This window comes from Pteropus alecto, unplaced genomic scaffold (assembly GCF_000325575.1).
Source record: "Pteropus alecto unplaced genomic scaffold, ASM32557v1 scaffold98, whole genome shotgun sequence".
Lineage (NCBI taxonomy): Eukaryota > Metazoa > Chordata > Mammalia > Chiroptera > Pteropodidae > Pteropus > Pteropus alecto.
Window position 1 is genome coordinate 22168199 of NW_006443570.1, and position 23422 is coordinate 22191620.

Consider the following 23422-nt stretch of genomic DNA (forward strand, 5'->3'; position numbering starts at 1 on the left):
CCCAATATACCTGTATTGGAAGATTGAGACAGAAAGGCACAAACTCACAATAAGGTAATCTAATCAATTCTACAAAGTGTATTTTGTAAAAGAAGTAGCACTAAGAACCAACCAAAATAAGTCAGGGAGTCCCAGCAGGGACTGTAAGAGAACTTGGGAAGATATACACGTGCCCACAATACTGACCCTGTCCTTGACCTCTCTCCCATGAGAAGGCTGGAGCTCAGCACCCCTCCTACAGAAGCATGGCTACTTCCAGCTGGGATTGTGACTCTGGAAATCTAATGGAAGCAGTGGTCTGAAGGGGCATCGTACATCCTCAGGTACTACCTTGGAGCTGAACCTTTCACCATAAGCCCCTCTGAGTGTTAGTTGGTTTGGAGTGGGGTGAAGAGGGGAGGGGGATACTTAAAAGACACCAACACTGTTGCCCAGCAGCAACACTATCCATGGGGATGGAGTAGACCAGGGACATCCCTCCTTATGTTTATGTGGGCTGAAGCCCCAGATCCAAATTCTAGCTCAGCTCATGTGGATGCTTTCAAACTGGGGAAACAGGTGGAAGTGGGAGAGACAGAACAGGCAGACAAAGAGTGAGCCGCCATCAGAGCTAGAGTGATATGTGTGAATCTCAGAGACGACCTGAAGGAAGGAGACTAACATCTGACCCTTAAACCACCTAAACAACTGTCTGCTTAGAATATCACCAGTTGTTTCTCCAAGGATAACCCATATCTGGACTTCACTTAGTCGATGAATGAAGAAGGGAGAGCTTTAAGCACAAATATAATTATAGCTAATACAGCTTGTAGGAAAACATTTATATTTTTCTCCAGGAGGAATGCCTCTTCAACTTTCCCAGTCAAATAAATGTGGCCAGTTAAGATGTTAATAACCAACTGAACTGCACCAGATCCATTGTTACTGTAGACCCCACAAAGTGAGACTAAAAGGGAGGTGTAAAAGGACATCCCCAGTTCCCAAAGAAGGTGTGAGCTAAGCATGCTGAGGGGTCTGAGTCTGTCCATCCTTGCCCCAGGAGGGCCACCGGGGAGCATCCTTCAGGATGTCACAGGTGCAATCCTGAGACACTCCCTTATTCCACTTAAAAGTGAGTAAGGCAAAACAAACTGATGAAAGCATGAGGACAAATTATCTCATCCTACTTCTTGCTCCCCCAACAGAGATTTCGTCTCATTAGCAGCTGCACCCAGGCTAGCATGAGCTAGGATCACTGCACACTCAGCCAACATACACAAGGTTTGGGAAATGTCAGGTAACACCACAGCTATCTGATTCGCCCACTGGGAAGGCATATTCAGGTTCTTCCAAGTTGTAGGGAACTCTGAAGCACTCAGCAGCTTCTATTCCCAGGGAGCCTGCACTTTCTCACCAGCCTACTTTGGTAGAGTTCTATACTACAGTCACTAGTTGCTTTTGATTGTCCAGGACAGAACTCAGCATGGGGACAGGACGAGCTGAGTTCTTGGTCCTCAAATCCTTTCTAGCAACTGGAGACAAGAGGGAACATGTTCTGCTGGGAAGAAGCTTTTTGCATGCTCGTTTTGTGCAGCATGAAAAGATCAGGACTCTGTGTCCTCACCAGCCTCAAAGACAGAGGACAGGAATCTAAGAAAGCACAGAGAAAAGAGGATTATTGCTGAGTGACAGCACCAGCCCAAACAGGAAGAGGAGCATGGACATATAGAGCTCCTCAAGGGGGCAATTAATTAGTATATGTGGGGCAGACTCAATTCTAAGGGCCATACTGGACAAGTCCCTCCAGGTGGAGAACTGACCTGGGCATATTATGGGCTCTGCAGAGATGCGGACAGAGTGGGCAAAAGGAGGGCAGAGAAGCCATAGGTGTTTCTAAGACTAGTGACCAGAGATCTAATGCCTAGGGTAGAGGTTATGTGTATTTGTTAAATTTTCAAAACAGAGTAGTTGGTGCTTAGAGCACTCAATGGGTTATTGGGAACAGTGGTCAGAGTTATGAAGCCACATTGCTGTTCTGAGGAACTGGGGGTAGGGGAAATTCTGTATTTCTAACTCATCCCCTTTCCCCAGGTGAGCACTCAAAATTGCAAAGATTTGCCCAGGAATCAGAATACCTCAATTTATCCCAGGGTTGAAAACAAACTTAAATCATTTAAATCACCACATCACAAAAAAGGCAGCTATTTTGAAAGACTAAAATGTCACTTGGAAATAAAGAGGTGGGGCACACAGAAATGAGTTGAGAACACAATGGTTGGAGAGGGAGGAGCTGTAAATACAGCAACCTATATGCCACATATCTCAGAGGAGCAGGCTCCTGCACACACGGGCTTCATAATACCAGACGGTCTATTTGTTCACAATATTAAAGGGCATCTAGAATTAGCTACAGTAAGGGATCAAAAGTTGCCTGAAGAATGGGCACAGAAAGGCTGCGTCCGAAGATGGCCTGTCACTCAGGAGGGTGGAGCTGCTGGGCCTTCCTGTTGACCACTGTCTTGCAAAACTAGAAGAGAAATAAAATAATATGTTAAGAAAGCAACAGGAAAATAGCATTGTAAATCATCATTGATGGAGGAATTTCAAGAGGAAGAAGGATGCTAGTCGGTATGTTGGGGGTTGGGGAAGAGAGAAAATAAGGTCTATACAGTGACTAGAAGCTGACATTATAGCAATCCACTAATTCTACCCTTTTATCTCCCAGAAGTTCTCCTCAAGCACATGGGTCAGGGAGAGCAAGCAGAGGTTTGCATCACTGCTAGTGAGAACGCAGGCCTCCATAGCTCTTTAGTGCTAGAGGATAGCCAGTTTTTATTTGACAAAATAATTTCTCAGAACCTGATGGTGAGCAGGGCCAAGTTTTTCATCCATGACCAAGCCCAGCTGCTAGAGTAACAGTGAGTCTGGAGGTGTGCAGGCACTGGGAGCAATTAGAAGGAAGGGAACTGGGGAAGAGTGACTATGACAAGGGACATCCCATCCTGGTCGTATGACCTGGGCAGAGATATCTCTAAGTGTCTGAAAGATGCTGCCTCTGATGAGGACAGCTACTTAGTATGGGACCAGGGGGTATACAGAGGAAGGAAATGAAGCACCAGACACAACAGTGAACACTAGGAAAAGCTGTGTGGCCAGCAGATTTTCCAAGAGAGGGACAGGGAATGCCAGCAGTTGGGAGTTAGGAACTGGCTCTGGCACAGGGGCTATAGGGAGTGCCCCAGAGTGCCAGCTGCAACTTGAAATGGTTCAAGTAAGGAGAGGAAGAGTAATTAGTTGCAAGTAAACTTCAATTCTGCATTTACTGCTCCCCACTCCACCTTCTCACCTCCCTGTCCATGTCTCTATGTAGTTCTTTATAAAATCACGTGTCCCTAAAATGTCTTACTAGTCATAAGTTCTTTCGATGGAAGCCTGAGAGCATGACAAGCCTGTTTAGCATGGCAGCCATCACTGTTCTAGAGGGCAGGATGAAGAATAAAGCAAGTTTTCTGACTTCGTAGTGAGCTGCTGAGTCCTTGAGGACCCCAGCTGATTTTTAGCATCTATGACATACACAGTGAGAAACTGGGTACATACAGTGCAGAAGGGGGGGTGGCTTTAGTCATCCGCTGTCATTCCTTTCACTGGGTCCTTTTGTCTCATCTGCAACAGAAACAGAAAATTTAAAATTTAAAATTCCTTAAATTTTTTTTAAAAGACAAAAGCATGCTCATTAAATGTAAGCTCACTAATGAACATTCACATAAATTTTCAATAATCAGAGACAAATAATTTAATGTCATGGGAGCAAAGCTCCTTGAGCCTCACCCAGATTCTTATGTACTCTGAGAGTTCACTGCTAATCCAAAGCCAGGTCCTGTTTTCCTACTGCTTGAAATAAGATGCAACTTCCTATCAGAACTCAACAGCTTCCCCTACTCTCAGAGACAAGGTGCCTGCCCCACAGGGTACCAATGAAATAAAAATTCATTATCTCACTCTTAATTCATTATCTCACTGAAATGCTCTAAGAATGCTTATTTCCTGTTTCCTGGGGCCTAAATGACATGAGAGATTTTATCTGATGTTTGTGGTATTCCTCGGGTCAAGCCACTGCAGGCTATATATATACATATAGTCAAGGAACATGAAAATAGAAATTCCTATCTTGGTTTATTTGTTTTTTTAACAGTGGTTTCCTCTAGGAATGAAGCCAGGGGTTGGAGGAAAGGGACTTTTATTTATCTATTTATTTACATGAACTTATATTTTTTAATATTTTCTATATCTTTTGAAAATTGCTTTTACCATTAAGTAGATATGAAACACTCTTTTGACTTAAAAACTAGTAAAAGTATCAATGTTAATATCATGGTTGTGATATTATACTGTAGTTTTGGCAGATACTGCCATTGGGAGAAACATCTCTACTATTTCTTATAACTGCATGTGAATATTACAATCATCTCAAAATAAAGAGTTGAATAAAAAAAATAAAGCTAGTAAAATAAATCAGTTTAAGACACTGAAAAGTAACCAAAAACAATTAGCATTTCTGAAGGAACACAGATATGAGCCACATGTGGCACTGTTTTTAGAGCCTCTTTAGAAAGCCACTTTACAAATAGGTTCAGCTCTTTGGGAAAGAAATATGGCAATAAATAATAAGAGTCTTAAATTCTCTAATTCCATTTGTAGGAATTTATTCTAAGGAAATAATCCAAATTACTAAAAAACTGCACAAAAATTTTCATCACAGCATTATTTATAACAGTGAGAACCTAGAAACAACATGAAAGGAAATTTTAACATAGGGTAATGACAGAGTACAGGGCAGTATTTTTGTTTCAGTCAGATATAAGTATGTGAAGAAATTTTTTAGTGGGAAAATACTTTGTTATAATGCTTCATTAGAGAAGAAGGTAAGATAACCACCTGGCACATGCAGTACAATCATAACTAAGTAAAAGTGTGTAGAAAGACTTAGAAATGTGGGAAGATGTTTCTAGTGGTTGTTTTTAAATGGTGAGAGTACAAGTGATTTTTTTCTTTCTACTTTTCACAATTTGCCAAAAGACATTTAATGCTTATATATTACCTTAATATTGAAAAATGAAATCATATTTAAAAGGAAAATAAAGCTACTCCCATATTTCAAGATGTTGTCCAATATTCTTGGTGGTTTGCCCTGGGGTCAATCATTGCCAAGCAGGTCAGAGGGAATTTAGACTTCATGGGATAGTGCCATCCTCTACATACAGGGATCCCTCAGCCTCAAAAGACCTAACTATTCCTTCTGCAGACACTATGAGAATCTCAGATTCTAATTTCCCATGGCCCAGCAGGTGAGCTAGGCACCTAGTGGTTCCTCTTTATCAGCCTTATCCTCAGAACTTATATCTACCACAATCCCAAGTTGGAAACTTTGGGGTAGAGTGTCCTGCTAGGTAGGCACTTCACTGCACAGGGACCTTTATAGAGTCTCTGGGTAACCAGTCCAGAGTTTAAGGTTTAAAACTCTAAAACTGATGGTGATCCGTTAGTCAAAAAGCCACAGGATGAAGCAAGGGCTTTCTGCACCAAGATTCAGGTAATGAAAAAGGGACAGGGACATTCACATGTAAGCATACGACGGGAAGACTGGCTACAATGGGGCTCAGAGACAGCCCTCAAGGTGGGCCAGCTGTGCAAGAGTGTCATGTAGCCTCTTAGCTCCATCATAAAGTACCAGGTTCGGAAGGGAAGGATTATAAAGGGATCAGGGGAATTATGGAGCCAACAGGGACTTAGAGAAAGACCCACAGGGAAGGCTGGGAAAGAAAATGTTGCAGAATGTTAATCGTGCTCTAACACAGCATCTTTACTGTTTTTCAGGAAATGTTCTAGAGCAGGGGTCTCCAACTCCTGCGCTGTGGACTGGTACTGATCTGTGGCCTGTTGGGCTACATAGCAGAAGGTGAACAGTGGGCCAGTGAGCAAAGCTTCATCTGTATTTGCAGCCACTCCCCAGCACCAGCATCATGGCCTCAGCTCCACCTCAGATCATCAGGCATTAGGTTCTCACAGGAGCACTGGTCACTGGTGCCAAAAAGATTGGGGACCACTTTCCTAGAGAGTCCAGTAAATAGGGAAACAAGTTTTCTTTAAAAATTTTAAATGTGTTCTCTTTCCCCAGACTCATTAGCTACAGAATTAATGGCCAAAGGCCCAGGAGGCACTTGGTTCAGTGAACTAGAAGATATCCTTCACTTTTCTGTCTTAGTCTCTTTATCTATAAAATGAAAATAATACTTAAGGCACAGGTTGCCATGAGGATTTGATGATATAATTAATGTAAAACGCTTACCACACGACAGGCACACAGTAAGACCTCAATAAATGTTAGCTTCTAGTGATAATAAAAATGTTTTTATTACCTTCATGCTTAGGAGATAGTAAGTTCCCCACTACAGAAGGTGATCAAACACAGGCTGTTAAGGAAGCTACAGAGAAGATTGGATATAATTGGACTAAATGACATTTAAGGTGCCTTCTTCCATTCTGAGATTATGAGTCTCTTAAGAAAGCAAGAGCAAGAGAGAGGGAGAAAAAAAGAGAGAGAGAGGCAGGGAGGGAAGGAGGAGGGAGGGGAAAAGGAGAGAGGGAGAGAGAGGTAGAGAGTGGGGGGAAGTAGGGGGAGGGAAGGGCAACAGCTTTCCTGTAGGCACACATTTCCTGACAGTTTTCTTTTTACGGCAAAGGACTAATCTCTTTATCCCTTGTTTCTCAAATCCTTGAGCCTCATCCAAGAATGGTAGGTCCACCCCCCCACAGGGACTAGAGTTATAACAGTAGTGACTGTGGCCTTATAGTGACCCCTCATAACTCACAAAAAATCCACTGACACTGGACTACACACTAGTTTATAGAATAAGATTCATAATTCCTATTGCAAACTTGCAGTGAATCATGCTATTCCTTCCCAAACCCTACTATGACAGTAAAGGAATATAAAAAGATATAAAGTCACAAAGACAAGAACAGAGGAGACAACAACAGCTAAGAGATGGTAACAACATTCTGGAAGATGAAAAAGGATGGGTGAGTAGCAACTAATTCTCAGAGGAGCCTGAGATGACCAACTTGTGTTGTGTTCTCCAAAAACTCAGGAACTGAAAACAGGTGACTTCTTTAAAAGTCCAAATAAAGAACAGTTGGCTTTGGTGTTCCCTCCCCCAGTTCTCATAGTCAAGTAGCCATGCCCCCTTCCTGCCACAGGAAAGCCAGGGGGTTCACTCTTGGGCCCCCAGGCTCAGCTAAGGACCAAGTGGACATGATACAGAAGACAAAGAGATTAAGTTAAATCCAATACATGGTAAGGTGAGCCCACCAGAACCTTTTTCCAGCTCAGCTCCCAGAATGCTAGTTGCCTGACCATCCCCCTCTGTAAGCAGGCAACTAGAGAGTCCTCTCTAGAAAAATGACTAGCCTGATAAAAATAGACTCAGGATCCTGAAGCAGGGGACCCCAGTGTAACTGACTACCCTGTAATGAAGCCCATCCACTGATTCAGAGATTACAATCAGCTTTTTAGACCTTCACTCTTAGATGTAAACAGACAGCCAAGGAATGCCAGTTAATTGAGGAAAGCCCCTAACATAAAACAGAGAATCTAACAAGAAAAAGGAGCTCAGAGGATACAATATTCAGTGGAGCAGAGACACCTCAAAAACCGAACACAAAAACAAAAAAACTATAGCATCAGAAAAAGTTAATGCATGTAAGAAAAAAGAAAAACCATTTTTAAAAAACACAGAACAAGAAATGCTTAAAAATGTTTTAAATTCAACTGAAGAGAGAAAAGTTAACATTGGAAAATGTCTCCCAGAAAACAGACAAAAGAGAAGACATAAGAAAATTAGAAGGTCAATTCATGAGGTCCAACTTCCAACTAATAAAAATTCCAGAGAGAGAACAAAGAGAAAGGAGAGAATTGTGAAACATAACACAAAACCATTTTCCAGAACTGAAGATCTTTAGATCAAAGTGTCTACCAAGTGGGAGCAAAATGAATAAGAATGGACCAAGGTCAACCACATTATTATGCAATGCACATCACACCCCCCAAAAACTAAATCATCCATCTAAAGACTGGAAAACAAAACCTAATGAGATAGACATAAACTGAGCTAACAAAAAGGGAGGCAATTACTAACTTCTTAAAATTATACAAGAAAGGAACAAAAATCAGAGTAGACTAAAGGACTCAGTTGGGAAAAAGAATGATAGTTGTAATAATACAAATGCTGAAAAATGAATGAACCCAAAATTGTGATACTGAAAGATGGAGAGGGGAAGAGTGTGAGTAGTGAGTGATGTAAAACAGCTAAATCTTCCATAGGAAGAAGGTGATGTTTAATATCAAAAGTTGAGAAATTAAGAGCACAAACCTATTTTTTGGAAACAGAGGTAATTAACAAAAGAAATGACCATAAGAACACAAGGGGCAGGACCTCGGGCCGGATAAAGGAGGACAGCTTCTTCCTTGTAGGCCTGGCATACTAAGTTTTAAAACTATAAAAATACTTTTGGAGGTGATGGATATGTATGATTATGGCACTTATTATGGTGGTGGTTTCATAGGTGTATACTTATCTGTAAACTCATCAAGATGTGCAGCTGTCTGTATATACCTCGATATAGTGGATTTGTTTTTTTTTTTAAGTAAAATAAAACTGAAACTTTGATATTTTTAGAAAGAGGAAAAAGAAAAGAAAATAAACCAGTAAGCCAGAGCTACATTTAACATACAAAGGTACTGTTATAGTTAGTTGCTAATAGGCTCAAAACATACATAGTAACACGTACTTGGTTTTGCTTTCTCTTCCGCTGCAAACTCTTAAAAATTTCATTTCCAAACAGCGTTTCCTACATTTACAGTCACCCTGGAGGACAGTATTCATCTAAGTTTTTGGCATAATTCTCCAGAGTAGAGAAACAAGCAAAGACAGGGGTAGGGATTGAAAAAGAAATACCTAATGACGAGGGCTCTCAAAGTTTGGATCTGAGGGAAGCAGATCCAGTGGATCCTCTGGAGAATTCTCCCAGCTCTAAGAATTCCAATTCCACCTAGAGCAAAAGGCTGTCTGCAAAAGCTTTGGTAACCCTGTGTACTTTAGGCTGGCCTTTGTCAGACAGTGGGTAGCTGAAACTCTAGGCTAAACCCTCCAAAGGCTCCGTGTTCCTCCGTTGGGTCTATTTTCTTTTCTTTTTGTCAGGACTAGGGTAACTAACAGACTCAGGTCTCTCTCTCATACGGTCAGAATAGCCAGAGCCCTGGACATTAAAATCTACCACTTCCTGAAGATCCCCAGCAGAAGAATCAGAAATTGTGTCCAAAATTCTGCAACTTCCCTGCCAAATGTAGCTGAATAAATAACTGAAACATCTGCCTTCGAAAGGAACTAACTGAGCACACCACTCACCAGTGAGTCAGCCCAGGCAGGAAGTGTCATCTTGGAGGTAAAAACAACTCCCGGGGGGCTCCAGAAGAAGGAAGAGCTCCTGGGCTGTGTAGTGTGGGGCACCATGGCACCCAGACCTGTGTCTCGCTTGAGGCCCTGCTGGAGAGCCGGGCAAGGCCATGCAAAGCAATGTCTGCCAGATACCTAGGCTCTGTGCCAACCCACTCAAGGAGGGAGAAATGGATGGCAGGTCTTATGAAACAGAGCTTCCTGCCTTATTTTTAGCCCCAGAAAGGCAGGAGGGCCCCAATGGCATTTAGAAGGAGAAGAAACCAAGTGATTAAGAGCTATGGCTCTTACCCCAACCATGTCACCTACAGGCTGTGTGATCCTGGGCACGGCATTGAGCCCTCAGAGCCTCTACCTCATCTGAGTGTGGGGAGCACAGTGGTGTCTGCTCACAGAAGCTGTGAGGCTTATAGGAGATGGTATATGTAAAAGCTTCAGAACGGTGCCTCATACACAGAAAGTCTAGGAATGTAATTTATGACATTCTCCTCCGAGTGAGCCACACAGAGTATCTCCAAATGAGGCAGGGGGAGTGTTAGGTCATCAAGCTCCCATGGAGCAGAAAGCCCTCCTCCAGGAGCCATGTCAAGATCCTGCAACCTGAAAAAAAGCAAAGGCTCCAAAATCTAAAATTAGCTCAAAATCACCTTACAGAGTGGTTAGTTGTGTGTGTGCTGTTATATCCTTTGTGAGGTATTCATGATCAACCCAGCCTGCCACCTCCCAGGGTCACTTACACCTCTGCGGCCGAGCATGATTCCCCCACCTGGCTCTGAAGAACCACTGCAGCAACTGTATTACTCACTTGGCATTCAGCACATATTGCCATATTTGTCTCTTGGTATATGCCAAGACCTCAACTAGACAGAAAATTCAAGAACACAGGCTGTTTTCTTCCTTATAGTTCCCTGATTACATTAGACCTTACCCATAAGAGACAGACACATTCCTAGAACCACAGAACAGTGTCCTCAGTGAACTGTCCTAGCACGACAGTCTCCTTCACATGTTTATTTAGTTGAGAGACCTAGAGTCACCTCTGGGTATCCACTTACCTCATCCAGCTGTCTCTTTGTTTCTTCTTCCATCCTTCGAATGTCATCCATAGTCAGGTCAACCCACTTATCGAGCCAACAGAACAGCTGCCTGTGGAAGTTTGTAAACAGACGCCTCTCTTGCTATAAAAAGGAGGGAACCCAGTTAGAACACAGAAGGTGAAGGCCACTGCTGCAGCTCCCCTCCCCATGATCTCTGAGCCAAGACCCACACTTCAGTGGGGAGGTGGAAGAGGAGTAAAGCCTGGCTTGCTTGTCTGGATCAGCCCTCCAGTCCCATAGGTCAGTGACTTTTGCCTTCACATGTCTAACAGATATGGCTTCAAGTAGGAGGGAACTCCCAGGAGAGAATGAGTGTCTATAGCTAGGCCCTGTGCCCAAAATGCTACTAAGACAGGCAGCCCATGATGAGCTCACAGCTAAGCCAAGGCCCCAAACCAACTGTGCCAAGTTTCTTCCTTGTCTCTGGACCCTAGAGCCAGGTTAAAACAGGTCAGTGGCTATGAAATGTGGCCCAAGAGTAAGGCTCTAATATATCAGAAAAAAGATTATAAAAACTCCTTACATTTGCCTAGCTGTGTAATTCAGTGCCCTGGAGAATTTGGTTCACAGTATCTCTGCCTTTTGGCTTCAAGAAAAGAGAGAGACTGAGTTTTATTTGTATGTTAATAGTAGCAAGTCCCTTCCTGTTTCCTTTTTTTGCCTCACTTTCCTTCTGTTATATGTGATGCCTTTAGGTGGACAGCATTAAACCTTAAGACAGTTAAGTGGAGGTCTGGGCAATGAAACTGAAATATGAATGTCAGCCACCCTAGGATACAAGTCCCATGGATTGTATGATCTCTTGTTGGGCAAAACACCCCACCAACATACACACTGGGAAGGCCTTACCCTGGTCACTTACCTTATGTATAAAGTTTTCCACTTTGTTCTGCAGGCCCCACCACTTGAACTTGACAGTAACCAGTTTATATGCACACATGTATGGGCAGTCTTTCTGATTTACAAGTTCTTGCTGTATTAGAAACACACCCACAGGCAGGCAGGTAACTAAGAGGCAGACCTCTGGCTCTCCCTTAGCCCAGCCCCAGCCATTCCCTTTCTCCATGGGGAGAGGCCCACCCACACTGTGCCCAGCCCCCTGGTGGTGAGGGTGTGGACTGCACCTTCCAATTGGGGCCCAAGGGTCCTCGGCCTGTTTTGATAGATTTAAATTTTGCAGGGTCTTCTTCTGCCTTGTAATCCTGAGAGAAATTGTAGAATTGGAGTTGGAGAAGGGAGGGAGGGAGGAAAATGAAGAGAGGGATACGGGAGAGGGGGGAAGGAGAGAGGAAGAGAGAGAGAGAGGGATCAGATTTTCTATCGGAGTATACTTTATATCAGTCTTAATGCTGTTGACACACAGAAAATATAGAAAAATGTTATGAACGACATATAGAACTATTTACATTTGCCTCAGAGCAGTGTTCTGTGTGATTTTCTCTGCCAGGGTTTGTTTTCAATTTTAGCATATAAAAGTGACAACAGACTGTCTCAGCGAGCAATTATTTCCACTGTCTAAGGTAGGGATTTTCAACCTGAGGTGAACATCTAAATCACCAGGGATGGATGATTTTTTCAAAATACAGATTTCTGGACCACTCCACCTAAAACTCAGTGAATAAGAATATCTCCAGGTAAGGGGAGCAATAATTTTTTTTTTAAAACCTCTGGAGGTGATTCTAAAACACAGCCAGAGCTGAGAATAACTGGCTGTCATTCCTGAAATCTTTAAATCTGATCTCCCTCTGGTTTATTTAACTGGATTTTTTTCATAAAATCATTATTGGAAATGTTCAATGTATAGAACATACATAGGTCAATGTATAGTATCCTCTTGTGTATTACTGTCTGTCTCACTTTACTGATTTATAATGCAGTCAATGCTGTGTGTTAATTAACCATAACAAAAGTTTAATCTTTGATTATTCCTCTGCATTGACTAATGTGGGCTCAGGAAAAGCAAACTCATTATAGCATCTACTTAACAGAAATAACAAAGATAACAAGTTACACACATACACGCACAGTCATAAAGTATTTCCCAAAGCTAAGATTATTTATGTGTGCTTTAAAAAAGTAAATTTTCCCCACCTCTGCTTCTCTCCACTCACACCAAGACAACCGGAGTTAACAAAACACTCAGAGTACCTACTCTTTGCTAGTATTTCTGTTTGAGAAATATTTGGGTATGTTCAGTTTGAGAATATCCATTAAGATGTACACTTATGATAAATTCACTTTGCTACATGTTATATTTCAATACAAATTTTTTTGAAAAATCCACTAACCTTTTGAGGTGGGAGTGGGGATATCAGGTAAGGAAGCACAAGATGGTTTTCATATCTTTTTGGAAATGCACAAATCGAAATATCTTAAGCACACAGAGTGACTCCAGGAAGGAGGTATCATACCCCTGGGATATGGAGAGCAAACACTTATTCCCACTAATGGGCAGAGAGCCCAATTCCTGTGCCCTGATCTCAATAGGCCTCTGTCAGATAGGAAGAGTGCTGAATGAGGGGGGAATTACCCCTTTCCTTCCCTAAGCAAATACTTTCTGGGAGCATAGAGTGAGCAGGACAGACCTGGTCTCTGCTCTTTCCAAGTTTATGGTCTAGCAGTGGACTGTCCTTTCCCAGGCACCTGCTTCCCCAGGTGCCTGCTGCCATGTCTGTTAGTCTGGGAAGCCACTACTGACTTCTTGAGGGCAGGGGACTTGTCTTTTCATATATCTGCACCCCTTACCTGGAACCCACAGAACAGAGAACTCCAAACAGGCAGACAATAAATGTTTCTTAACTGCTGGGTTGGAAAAATAAATTTGAGAACTAATTTCAGGCTAAGTGTCATTTCAGCAGGGTGAATCACTCTCAGGACTACCAACAGCACCTACACTGTCCAGTGATAATTTCCAGAGGCCAAACGGGACACATGTATCTGGGCCACTATTTCCCTGGTGGTATCCCCAGGTCAAGACAAATGAATTCTTAATACTAATTTAAAAAATAAAACAATACCCAAGAGAGAACTTCTCTTTGATCCAAGTTGGGTCTGGTTCCCTGGTTTCTCTGACATTTAGAAGTCATTTCCGCATCTCAAAGGCCACCCACATCTCAAAACAGTTCCTACCTTGCTAAGTACTTGGCTTCGATCTGCAATGTCTACATATATGGCTTCCACATGTTTCCATGCCTCAGGCTCCAGTTTATGCACCTGCAGGAACAAGGAGGACCACTGTGTGGTTTTTCAGCTAAAAAGCACCCTTAACCCAGAAGGGACATCTAGGAACATCTATTCCCATAGCCAGAGATGTGAGATTTCTACTGGTAAAAAATTACATACAAAATTATCCACAGGGATAGGAGGATGGATTTTAAGTGGACATACATTTGAGAACTAATGCTCTGATTTTGCAGGCTAAGTACCACTTTAGTAGGCCAAACTCTTTCAGGGCTACCTATAGCACCTACGTTATTTCCATATGTTCCCCCTTTGTAAAGACTATAAACACTCATGGAGATGTTGCCTGCTTAGCTATATACTGCTGATTTTGATGCTTTTAAAAATTAACTTAAACAGGTTCTATATATACATGATATGAAATTATGATACATATTCAAAATGTATGAAAGGATATGACGAAGAATTCTTTCTCTTCTCCCAGTCTCCTCCCGAGTAACACCACTGCTACCAGATTCTATGCACATACAAACGTCCATGTGCGAAGATTATTCTTCAAAATGGTTGCACATATACACACTGTTTTGCATCTTATTTTTTTCACTGAACAATATATCCTGAAGACTGTTCCCTATTGGTTCTTTTTAATGGCTGCATAATATGTACTATATGGCTACATCACAATTTATTTAACAGTGTCCTACTGATGGACTGTTGTATTGTTTTTAATCTTTGGCTACACAAAGAATGCTGCAATGAATCTCCTTGTATATAACTTATTTCACACATGTGTAGATATAACTGTATGATAAATTCCTAGGCATGGAAATGCTGCAGTAAAGGATAGGTATATTTTAAATTTGAGGAATTATTGGCAAATTTTACTCTATAGAGGCTATAATTTTTGTGTTTTAAAAATATAGCTTCTTTGTGCCAGGAGTTGTACTTCAGACAAATCTCAGTACTAAGAAAAGGAGTCTTAGAGATCACATCTTGCAAATTATAGACAGAATAATCCCATGCTGGTAGGGCAGCTCTAGGCAGAACTTGTTGCCTTCCTGGCGAAGAAAAAGGAAAACATAAAGAGGACCCCAAGGCAGGAATGGAAAAGCTATAGGGCACAGCCTTAGTACCCTGCCCTGAGGCCGGGGTGTCTCTGGGAAGTGCTACTTACATTCTCCTGGGTGCCAAGATCTGGTTTGTGCCAGGTTTCAATTTTAATCAGAAAGTCTTCTTTCATGTACTCATTCTGGAAGGGGGGGAAAAATACCTTACGGTCACTAGGCTCAAAGTTGGAGAGTAACCATCTCCTATTACTGGATCAAAGGCAGTTGAGAGAATACAGCCTCTGCTTACAATGATAGTTAACTTTACGGGGAGCCCACAATATGCTAGGCATGCATAATCTCATTCAATCCTCATCCCAGCCTGTGAGGTCTGTAGTAATACCATCTTCATGTTATAGGTGAAGTAAGTGAAGCTCAAACGGATGAGGTGACTTGTCTAAGGCCACAGAGATAATGATAGAGCTGGGCCTCAAAATCAGATTTGACTTCAAAATCCATGGATTTACCCTTTCTACCATACTACCTTATGCACAGGATGCTAATGCTTAAATAGAAGTGTGGGAAGAGCACAGGAAGACTTCCTAACCAACCAAAAATGTTCACCACCACCCCATTCCCCACAGCCAGCCTTTTGCTGAGGCCTAAAGTTCTCAGCAAATTAACCCTTCATGCTAATTACTGTCTTCCTTCCTCAGTACTTCTTATTTATTTTTATTTTTTCTTAGTGCTTTTTAAAAACTATATAAGGGAAGAACACATTAACCCATTAACTTCTTAGCAGGAATTAGGTTCCTAGGAACTACCTAAGTTAACCTGCAGGGACAAGATACTGGATGAGGATGCTGAAGGGTAGAGAGAAGGGGCAATGACATGGGATGGTTATGGAAGAGGAACTTTGCTGATTTCATAATTTTGCCAAGGGTCAGTGTTCATGGGGTCAACAGATGCCCCAAATGAGAAAGCCCCAATTAGGTCAGCTGAACTGCAGTTTCCATACAACCCTGACAAGGTACACCCTAGGGGAGAATAGGGGAGAGCTTTGGGTCAATCTGTGCATGTGAGAGCCAGAGCTAGGATGCCACAGACCTGACTGTTGTACCTTACAAAGCCACATGCCAAAGTAGCTTAAAGCGAGAGGCTACTTTGTCAATTAACAGCTAGCTTCCCCCTGAGGACTGAAAGGATTAGCCCCAACAGCTCCAAAAGTCACCCAAGAGAAAGAAGAATACTTAGGAACCTCCGGTGCAGTTATACTTTTACTTCTCCTTTTCTTACAAATCATCTATGATTCCAACGCCCCCCACCCGCCCCGCCCCCCGAAAATACTTACTGTAATAACTGCTCCAAGGCAAAGACATGGAAAGAAGAGAGAAAAAGATTAATAAGAATGAATAAATATCTGCCCCTCAGTCTCAGAGGCCATGGTAGAAAAGAGTTCTCCACTCCCTGGGGCTTATTCCACAGTCACCCTCCCAGCCTCAGTGCACCAATTCTCAAGTTTCAATCATATAAAAATCCCCAAAGACCAAATCTGGAATTTAATTAAAGAGATGCCACTATCCTCAGGATTCCTTCCAGCTGGGCAAGGAAAGGGGACTGGTTTTGATGAGTTGAAGCACTGAGATCCTCCATGCTGCCTCCAAGGATCACCTGGTGTCCCCCCTGCTTCCTGGGGCACAGAACAAGGCACTTAGGCCAGGTGCTGTCTGTCTGCCTTCTGCATCCCTCTCTCACTGTAACCAAACCTCTCGCCCTCTACGCTCTTGCTCATTGTAATGAGACCCCCTCGGAAAGCACAGTTCAATTATTTATCAGAGAAAATGACTACGGCTCTAATGTCACTGAGTAATGGACTAGCTCTCTTCTTGACAATAGCCCAGATCATTCTGTGCCCTCTGAATTTAGGAGTTATCTCAATTTCTGATAGATGCCACACTGCTGTTTGGACAGTTAATGGGGCTAACAGTCAAACCCCATAACTCCAAACTGAGATGAGGAGAAGTTGAAATATAAAGGATAAGATCCACCTTGCATAAAAATAACATAAGAGACTATAGTAATTCCCCCAAATCCAATTGAAGATACTTGGAAGAAAGCACAAAATTATAACTAAAAGGCCTATTGAAATAACTGCCCTGTTGTCAGCTTGGAGAAAATCGTGTTAAACAAAAATGAAATGATGGGTATACTATCCATCGAAGGGAAGTCCAAAGAGGCCAGTATGGCAAAAATTCTCCAGTGCTGTCCTGGGAGCAGGAGCCTTGGGCTGCGAACGTGGCACCTCTAGCAGCCCCATCCCAAGAGTGGAGACAGCAGTGTCAGGCTGGCCTGGTTTGATGATACCAGCCACTAAAGTTCTCCAGTTAACCACTTGATTCTGAGCCCATGTTCTCCAAGTGACCTTCTCCTTCTAGTCTGGCCTCTGTAGGGACATAATGTGCTAATCAACATACTCCAAAGTCTGATCACTTAAGCATGTGAACATTTTCACTACATGTTGGCATTCTGATTATACCTTGGTTTCTCACATGGAAGAATCCACAAGAATGCCCTAATCAAGACCCAGTTTCATTAGTAATTCTGTACTTCAATATAACTTAATATATTGGTATATGAGATTTTTATACATTCATCGTTTTCAGACCCTGAGAAACAGATTCACTCAGTTCTGACAAATTAGGTTTCTGAATCTATGGGAGTGATAACCCTATGTAGCCTTTAATGCCAACTTGGTTGACTAAACAATCTTCCCTAAACTTCTCTAGCTGTCCTTGCCCCTCCAAACACCTCTGCATTCACAGCAATCCCTTTTCTTCGAACTGCAACCCTGGGCACACTGGAAAGGTCCCAGGAAACTCTTTGTAGTTGGAAAGTTGGGCTCTCCAAATAAGACTAATAAGGTACTTTAAAACCATGGCTTAGCAAGACTGTATTCAGCTGAGGGTTAAGGCTAGAGGGAGAGGTAGGAGGGAAAACATTCATTTTTCTCTTTCTATTTCCATTTACAGTCCAAATCCCATCTCACTCCCTCCTCACATCCCAACCTATCAGTAATGGGGGAAAGAGATAGACAAAAATAAGGTAAGAGGGTAGCAAGGGCTGATAATGAGTAGAGTATTCCAAATCTGTTTTCATTCCACTCAGAATAGGGTTAGAGCTTTCCAAAGCATGAGGAATTTACTTCATGCTCCTTTATCCAAACTTTGATCCACTTAGGTCAAGCTTAGATGTTTGAACTAATATCTTCCCCCCATCAACTCCCAGAGGAAACTGGAAAGTAGCCTTCCTTGTTTATCTCTCTTATTTTAAAAGAGCAAGCATCTAACTGAACAGATCTAAGATCCGGCATATTCATTTCATATGACGGCGGATTCTGACTGTGAGGTCAGCACCTGCTGAAGAAACCAAACTTCCCTCCCCCGACACTCTGCTTCTCCTCTTTGTGGAGTATTTAGAAATTACTTTTATCTTTTATTTTTAACTTTTGGCCAAGGACAATATGTGAATGAACATTTGGTGTCTAGAATAATGTCCATGTCAGCTGCAGCACACTCCCCAGAATTATACAGGACAGTAGCATCTCTCAGTTAATATAAGCTGTGTATCCAGAACCCTGCCCCAGGCACAGAAGAGTCCATGCCATCCATTTGTCTCCTTTATGCCAAGTTGGCTAAGGTTCTTATGACACATGCTTAATGAAACTCTCTTAGATATCATGAAAATTCACCTTTGGCACTAGACCAGACATACCCAGGGATAGTGTACGCTGTCTTTTAAGAAAGTGTGCGCATGCCTCTTTTCTAATAATTTAACAGCTTCCTTCCAATGCTTAGGGAATAGCAATATTTGCATTTTCAGCTACAGCAATAAAACTCTAAGTGCCACACATCCCAGGTCCCATCAGTGATTGTTAATCTCCCGATATAAGGTTCTTGAACCTGTGCAGGGCCACTGAGGATTGGAGAGAGCAATGACCCTGTGCACTAGACTTTAGTCATTCCCAAGTTCACAGGATAATGACCACATGGGTGGAGCATCCTTATCAGATGCAATCTAGGAAGTGCCAGGTCCCAACAAGTAAGTAGAGTAGTGCATGTAAGCAGAGGCTGGCAGGAGCACCCTGTAGCTAGACTGTCTGTACAAAGAAATATAGGTTGGATGGAGAAAAGACCACACACCTCACACACAAGAGGAAACTGGAAAGTAGCCTTCCTTGTTTATCTCTCTTATTTTAAAAGAGCAAGCATCTAACTGAACAGATCTAAGATCCGGCATATTCATTTCATATGACGGCGGATTCTGACTGTGAGGTCAGCACCTGCTGAAGAAACCAGACTTCCCTCCCCCGACACTCTGCTTCTCCTCTTTGTGGAGACCTCTAGGGAACTCCCCTAAGGACATGGAGCAGTACCGGCTTGGGCTCTCCAAGAGACCTACTTTTAGATGGCTCTTGAGACCTAGGAATCCTGGAAAGCTAGGAGTGTGAACTACTCAAAGGGAATCCCAAAAACAGAATAGAAAGTTCTCTGTGGAGGTTCAAATCTTTCTTTTCCAAAAACTCCAGATAGGAGACAGGCCAAGATTAAGAAAATAATTCCACCCCACTCCCACCTTTAACTATAAAATGTGCCAGTTTAGCATAAGCTATTGATTCAGGGCTCTTAATAGTGACTTCTCTCCTCCTTGCCCCCCACCGCCATCCAAATCTGGCATGTACACTCTGTGTGTTATATAACACATTTGAGGGATAGTTGTTTCTAAATCCACTGCCATCGGAAGTTGGGCTTATTTCCATTTTACCCCAATAATATCAATGTTTTCTTTGCTAAGTTTTCTTGGTGTCTAGCCCTGGCCCTTCCCCAGGGTAGGAAGGCCACCCCAGAGGCCCTTTCCTATGACTGCTGCCTCTCTCAAGAGCCACTGGCCTCAATGCTGTTTTTCAAGTTAAACACAAATATATATCATCTTAAAACTGGAAATGTCGGTATCTAACAACAAGCGAGTGGTTTAAAAGGATCACAGTCCATTCATACAATGGAATGCTATGCAGCCATTACAAATTTTAAAAAATAGGAGACTGTGTAGTGACAGGGAAAGGGTCCTGCATTTACTGAGTAACCTGAGCAATTTAATAATTAATATGATCCAAAATTTGTCCAGAAAATGTGCCTGGATACTTTATATATGTGTATATATGTAAGCATTAAAAAAAAACTAGGAAAAAAGACACTAAACTGTTAATGGTGACCACCTAGGAATGGGAAAATCATGGGTGATTATTTTCTTCCATTTGTATGTACTTTCCAAAATTTAAATAGAGAACATTACTTTTTTAATCAGTAAAAACAATCAAAATAATTATACCATCCCCAAAGAAAAGGGGGTGGTTCTGTGCCATTTTAGGCCATGACTATTTGGTGGTTCCCACCCAGCTGGCTGCCAAATTGTACTAGACAGTGACATTTACCACCAGTCTCAGCCTGAAAGGAATCCCAAAGCTCATCCTTCCACTAGCTTAATCTAGAAAATGAATGTGGGGCGCAAAGCCCCAATTCACCCCGCACCACAGAGTCTACTTGACCATACCCTCCATCCATCTTGGTGCCCAAACTCCAGCTTCTAGCCAGGTCTACACTCACCAGTTCTGCAATAAGGGTAGGCATTCCATGCTTTTTCATGTATATTCAGGGCTCCCTCTGGGGCCAGCATTCTAACAAACGTGGGCACTTTGCTATAGTGAGAAAAGGGTTATGAAGAGAAATAGAGGAGAGAATTAGAAGACAACGTGCTTTTATATCACATTCTTCAGGCCACATCTCCAGCTTCTTTAATGGGGAGTTGACAAGTAAATTTCCATGAGATAAGTAGGTTATTCCTGTGTGTTAGAAGCCATTGTCAGAGCCTGACCCCTCTCCCCCAGCTTGTCTGTCTACTAACATCCACTCACATCTTGCTCTACCACCCATCAGAAGCAGGACAGCAGGTGAGACCTCAGGCTACCTGCCACGGCTTATCAGCCATTACGTAATCATTATGCTTTCTTTCCAGAGCTCACTGGGCCTAGTACATTATACTCTACACTGCAATGATGAGATACCTCCAAGAGTCCAGGTTTATGGGTCTGAGTAACTGACTGACTAACTTGTCATATGGAATCTAGGATGATCCGATCTGCTATTCTCAGTTCTTAAGATGCCAGGAGGGCCTTGGGGCCATCTGTCTCCAAGGACAAAGTATTTTCTTGAATTTAATTCTTCTTACCTTGGGCTACTGAACAGCATGTTCGTTAAAGCCCATTTTTTTTAAAGGTATATATATTTCTCTTTAGTTTTTACCTGGTAATCTAAGCAGTCTTTAGCAGGCTCCAGCAATCTCATCAGCTTTAGGGCCTGAGGTCTAAGAAAAAAGAACTAACCCCAGTAAAGAGCTAACTCAGAACTCTCAGAGCAACCCTCTAAGAGTCATTTACTCACTGCCACACTCATTTAGTAAGTATTTCCATGTGCCAAGCAGTGGGATACATATAGAAACCACACAGACATACATGCCTCATGCCCTCAAGGAGCTTACATTCTAGTGGGGAGTATAACTAACCAGGCAGAGGACAACACTGCAAGTGTGTGCCATAATGGGACAGCATAAGGCTCTGGGAGGGAGAGCACTATGGGAACATGGTGTGGGAGGCATGGTGCATGAGGAGGCTCCTCTGGGAGAAGGATTAAATGAACACATAGAGTGAGTACGACTGAGCTAGACAAAAGGATAGGAGTGGGGTGAGAAGAGATGGTGGAAGAGAGAGAAGTTCTGAGTATCTGGTGGGGAATACAAGAGAGTCTGAAGAGGATGGGTCATAATAGATCTTATAAGTTACATCAAAGACTATAGACTTTATCCTGAGGGCAAAGGGAAGCCATCTATAGCTTTTAGCTGGGGAGCAACAGCTCTGTCTTCTGGACAGAACACCCAAAATTGTATGGAGAACTGGAAAGCAAGACCAGTTAGGAGCTACTGTAGTAATCAAGGCAAGAGACAATAGAAGGAAATAGGAAGATTGGAGGTACCAGATATGGAGATGGAGTCAACAGAAATTGATTTGATATAAGGGACGAGGAAGGGGGTGGTGATGAACCCATGTTTCTGACTGGGGCAACTAGATGGATGACAGGAAGGCTTTGGTCTTCATGAGGAGACGTGGTTGCGGCATTCAGCATGTTTGCTTTTTTTTTGCGGTTGGGTGTTTGGGATTAAGGAAAGGGTAGTGGTAGCAGCTCAAAGTTTATACTCTCTCTTGTAAGCAAGAGGGTAAGACAGATGCTACAGACCTCCTCTCTGCATCTCTGGTTGGACCAAATAAGTCTTGAGGAACCAAATGGCTCCTTCTACCAACCTCACTATCTCTTTCAAAATCCTCTCTAAAAAAAATACAAATGCAACCATAGGGAAGGTATAACTGAATCCTTATTTATTTTTTTAATTTCTAAATTTATTTTTCAATTACAGTTGACATACATCTTAAGCCTTATTTTAATCAACTGTCAATGGCTCAGCAAGGACTGGTTGGCAGTCAACTCAGAGCAGGGATAGAGGAGGATGAAGAGGAGGCTTGGAGGAAAAAGCACACTGGCAAGGAAATGGGATCACGGTGAGATTTCCCCACCTTCTACTTTACAATGTTGCTTTCCTCTTGGCTCCAGCACTCATAAAATCCTGGTCCTCTCTGGGCTAATACTTTTACATCTCTAGAGCAGCAGACTACATTAAATGAGAGATTTTATCCAGTGAAGATGAAATTGATTTTAGTTTAGTTTGGTGACTAGAAATTAAGATTCAGGTTTAAGTTGTACAGCAATGTGGGATGTACTTAATGCCATTGAACTGTACACTTAAAATGGTAAAAATGGTGAATTTTGTGTTAAGTATATTTTCCACAATTAAAAAAATATATTCAGGTTTATTTTTGCCAGTTCTGGATAGTTTCTGAAACGAGCTTGGTTCAACTTCCCTTCGAGCTGGTATATGTTGCTTTCAACACCCTTTGGGTCAGCTCAAGAGTTTGCAGAAATATTACTGTTTTGGTTAGGGATTCAGAACATTCGTGTGGTTTGCTATCAATTTTGGTACACAAATCAGTTCAAATATTTAAAGATTTATGTCTTTGATCCAAAGACAGGTACCAAAAATTTCTCTAGTAGCTAATTTTACAATATCAGAATTTAAAATACTTCCTGACCCAGCAATTCCACTTTTAGGAACATTTATTTTGATTTACACACAAAAGTACATCAAAAGATTTATGCAGGAGTTGTACTGGAGTACTGTATGTAAACATCTAGAAATGACTATAAACATACATCAAGAGGCCTGGTGAAACAACTTACAGCATATCTGTACAAAATAATACTATGTGTACTTCAAAAGAATGAGGCCAAATATCCTAAAAGTGAAAGAAAGATATGGCATGATAAGTAACAAAAGAGCAAAATCAAGAATAGTATGTATTAGTATAATCCCATCTATGTAAGATAACAATAAAGGAAACAAACACCCATCTACACACACACACACACACACACACACGCTCTTCTAT

General features: G+C 42.1%; 1 protein-coding gene across 1 annotated transcript in view; it reads right to left on the bottom strand.

Annotated features, from left to right (window-relative positions):
- Positions 1-63: 63 nt before the first annotated feature.
- The window catches only part of PITPNA (phosphatidylinositol transfer protein alpha), a 34121-nt gene continuing 10762 nt past the window's right edge, over positions 64-23422 (bottom strand). The window contains exons 4-12 of the mRNA XM_006925062.3: positions 20475-20566; positions 16166-16173; positions 14943-15017; positions 13718-13801; positions 11713-11790; positions 11451-11561; positions 10547-10669; positions 3577-3642; positions 64-2506 (exon numbers count right to left, since the gene is read on the bottom strand). Of these exons, the coding sequence (XP_006925124.1) occupies positions 3598-3642; positions 10547-10669; positions 11451-11561; positions 11713-11790; positions 13718-13801; positions 14943-15017; positions 16166-16173; positions 20475-20566 (616 nt within the window). The 3' untranslated portion in view covers positions 64-2506; positions 3577-3597. The remainder of the gene's footprint in view (positions 2507-3576; positions 3643-10546; positions 10670-11450; positions 11562-11712; positions 11791-13717; positions 13802-14942; positions 15018-16165; positions 16174-20474; positions 20567-23422) is intronic.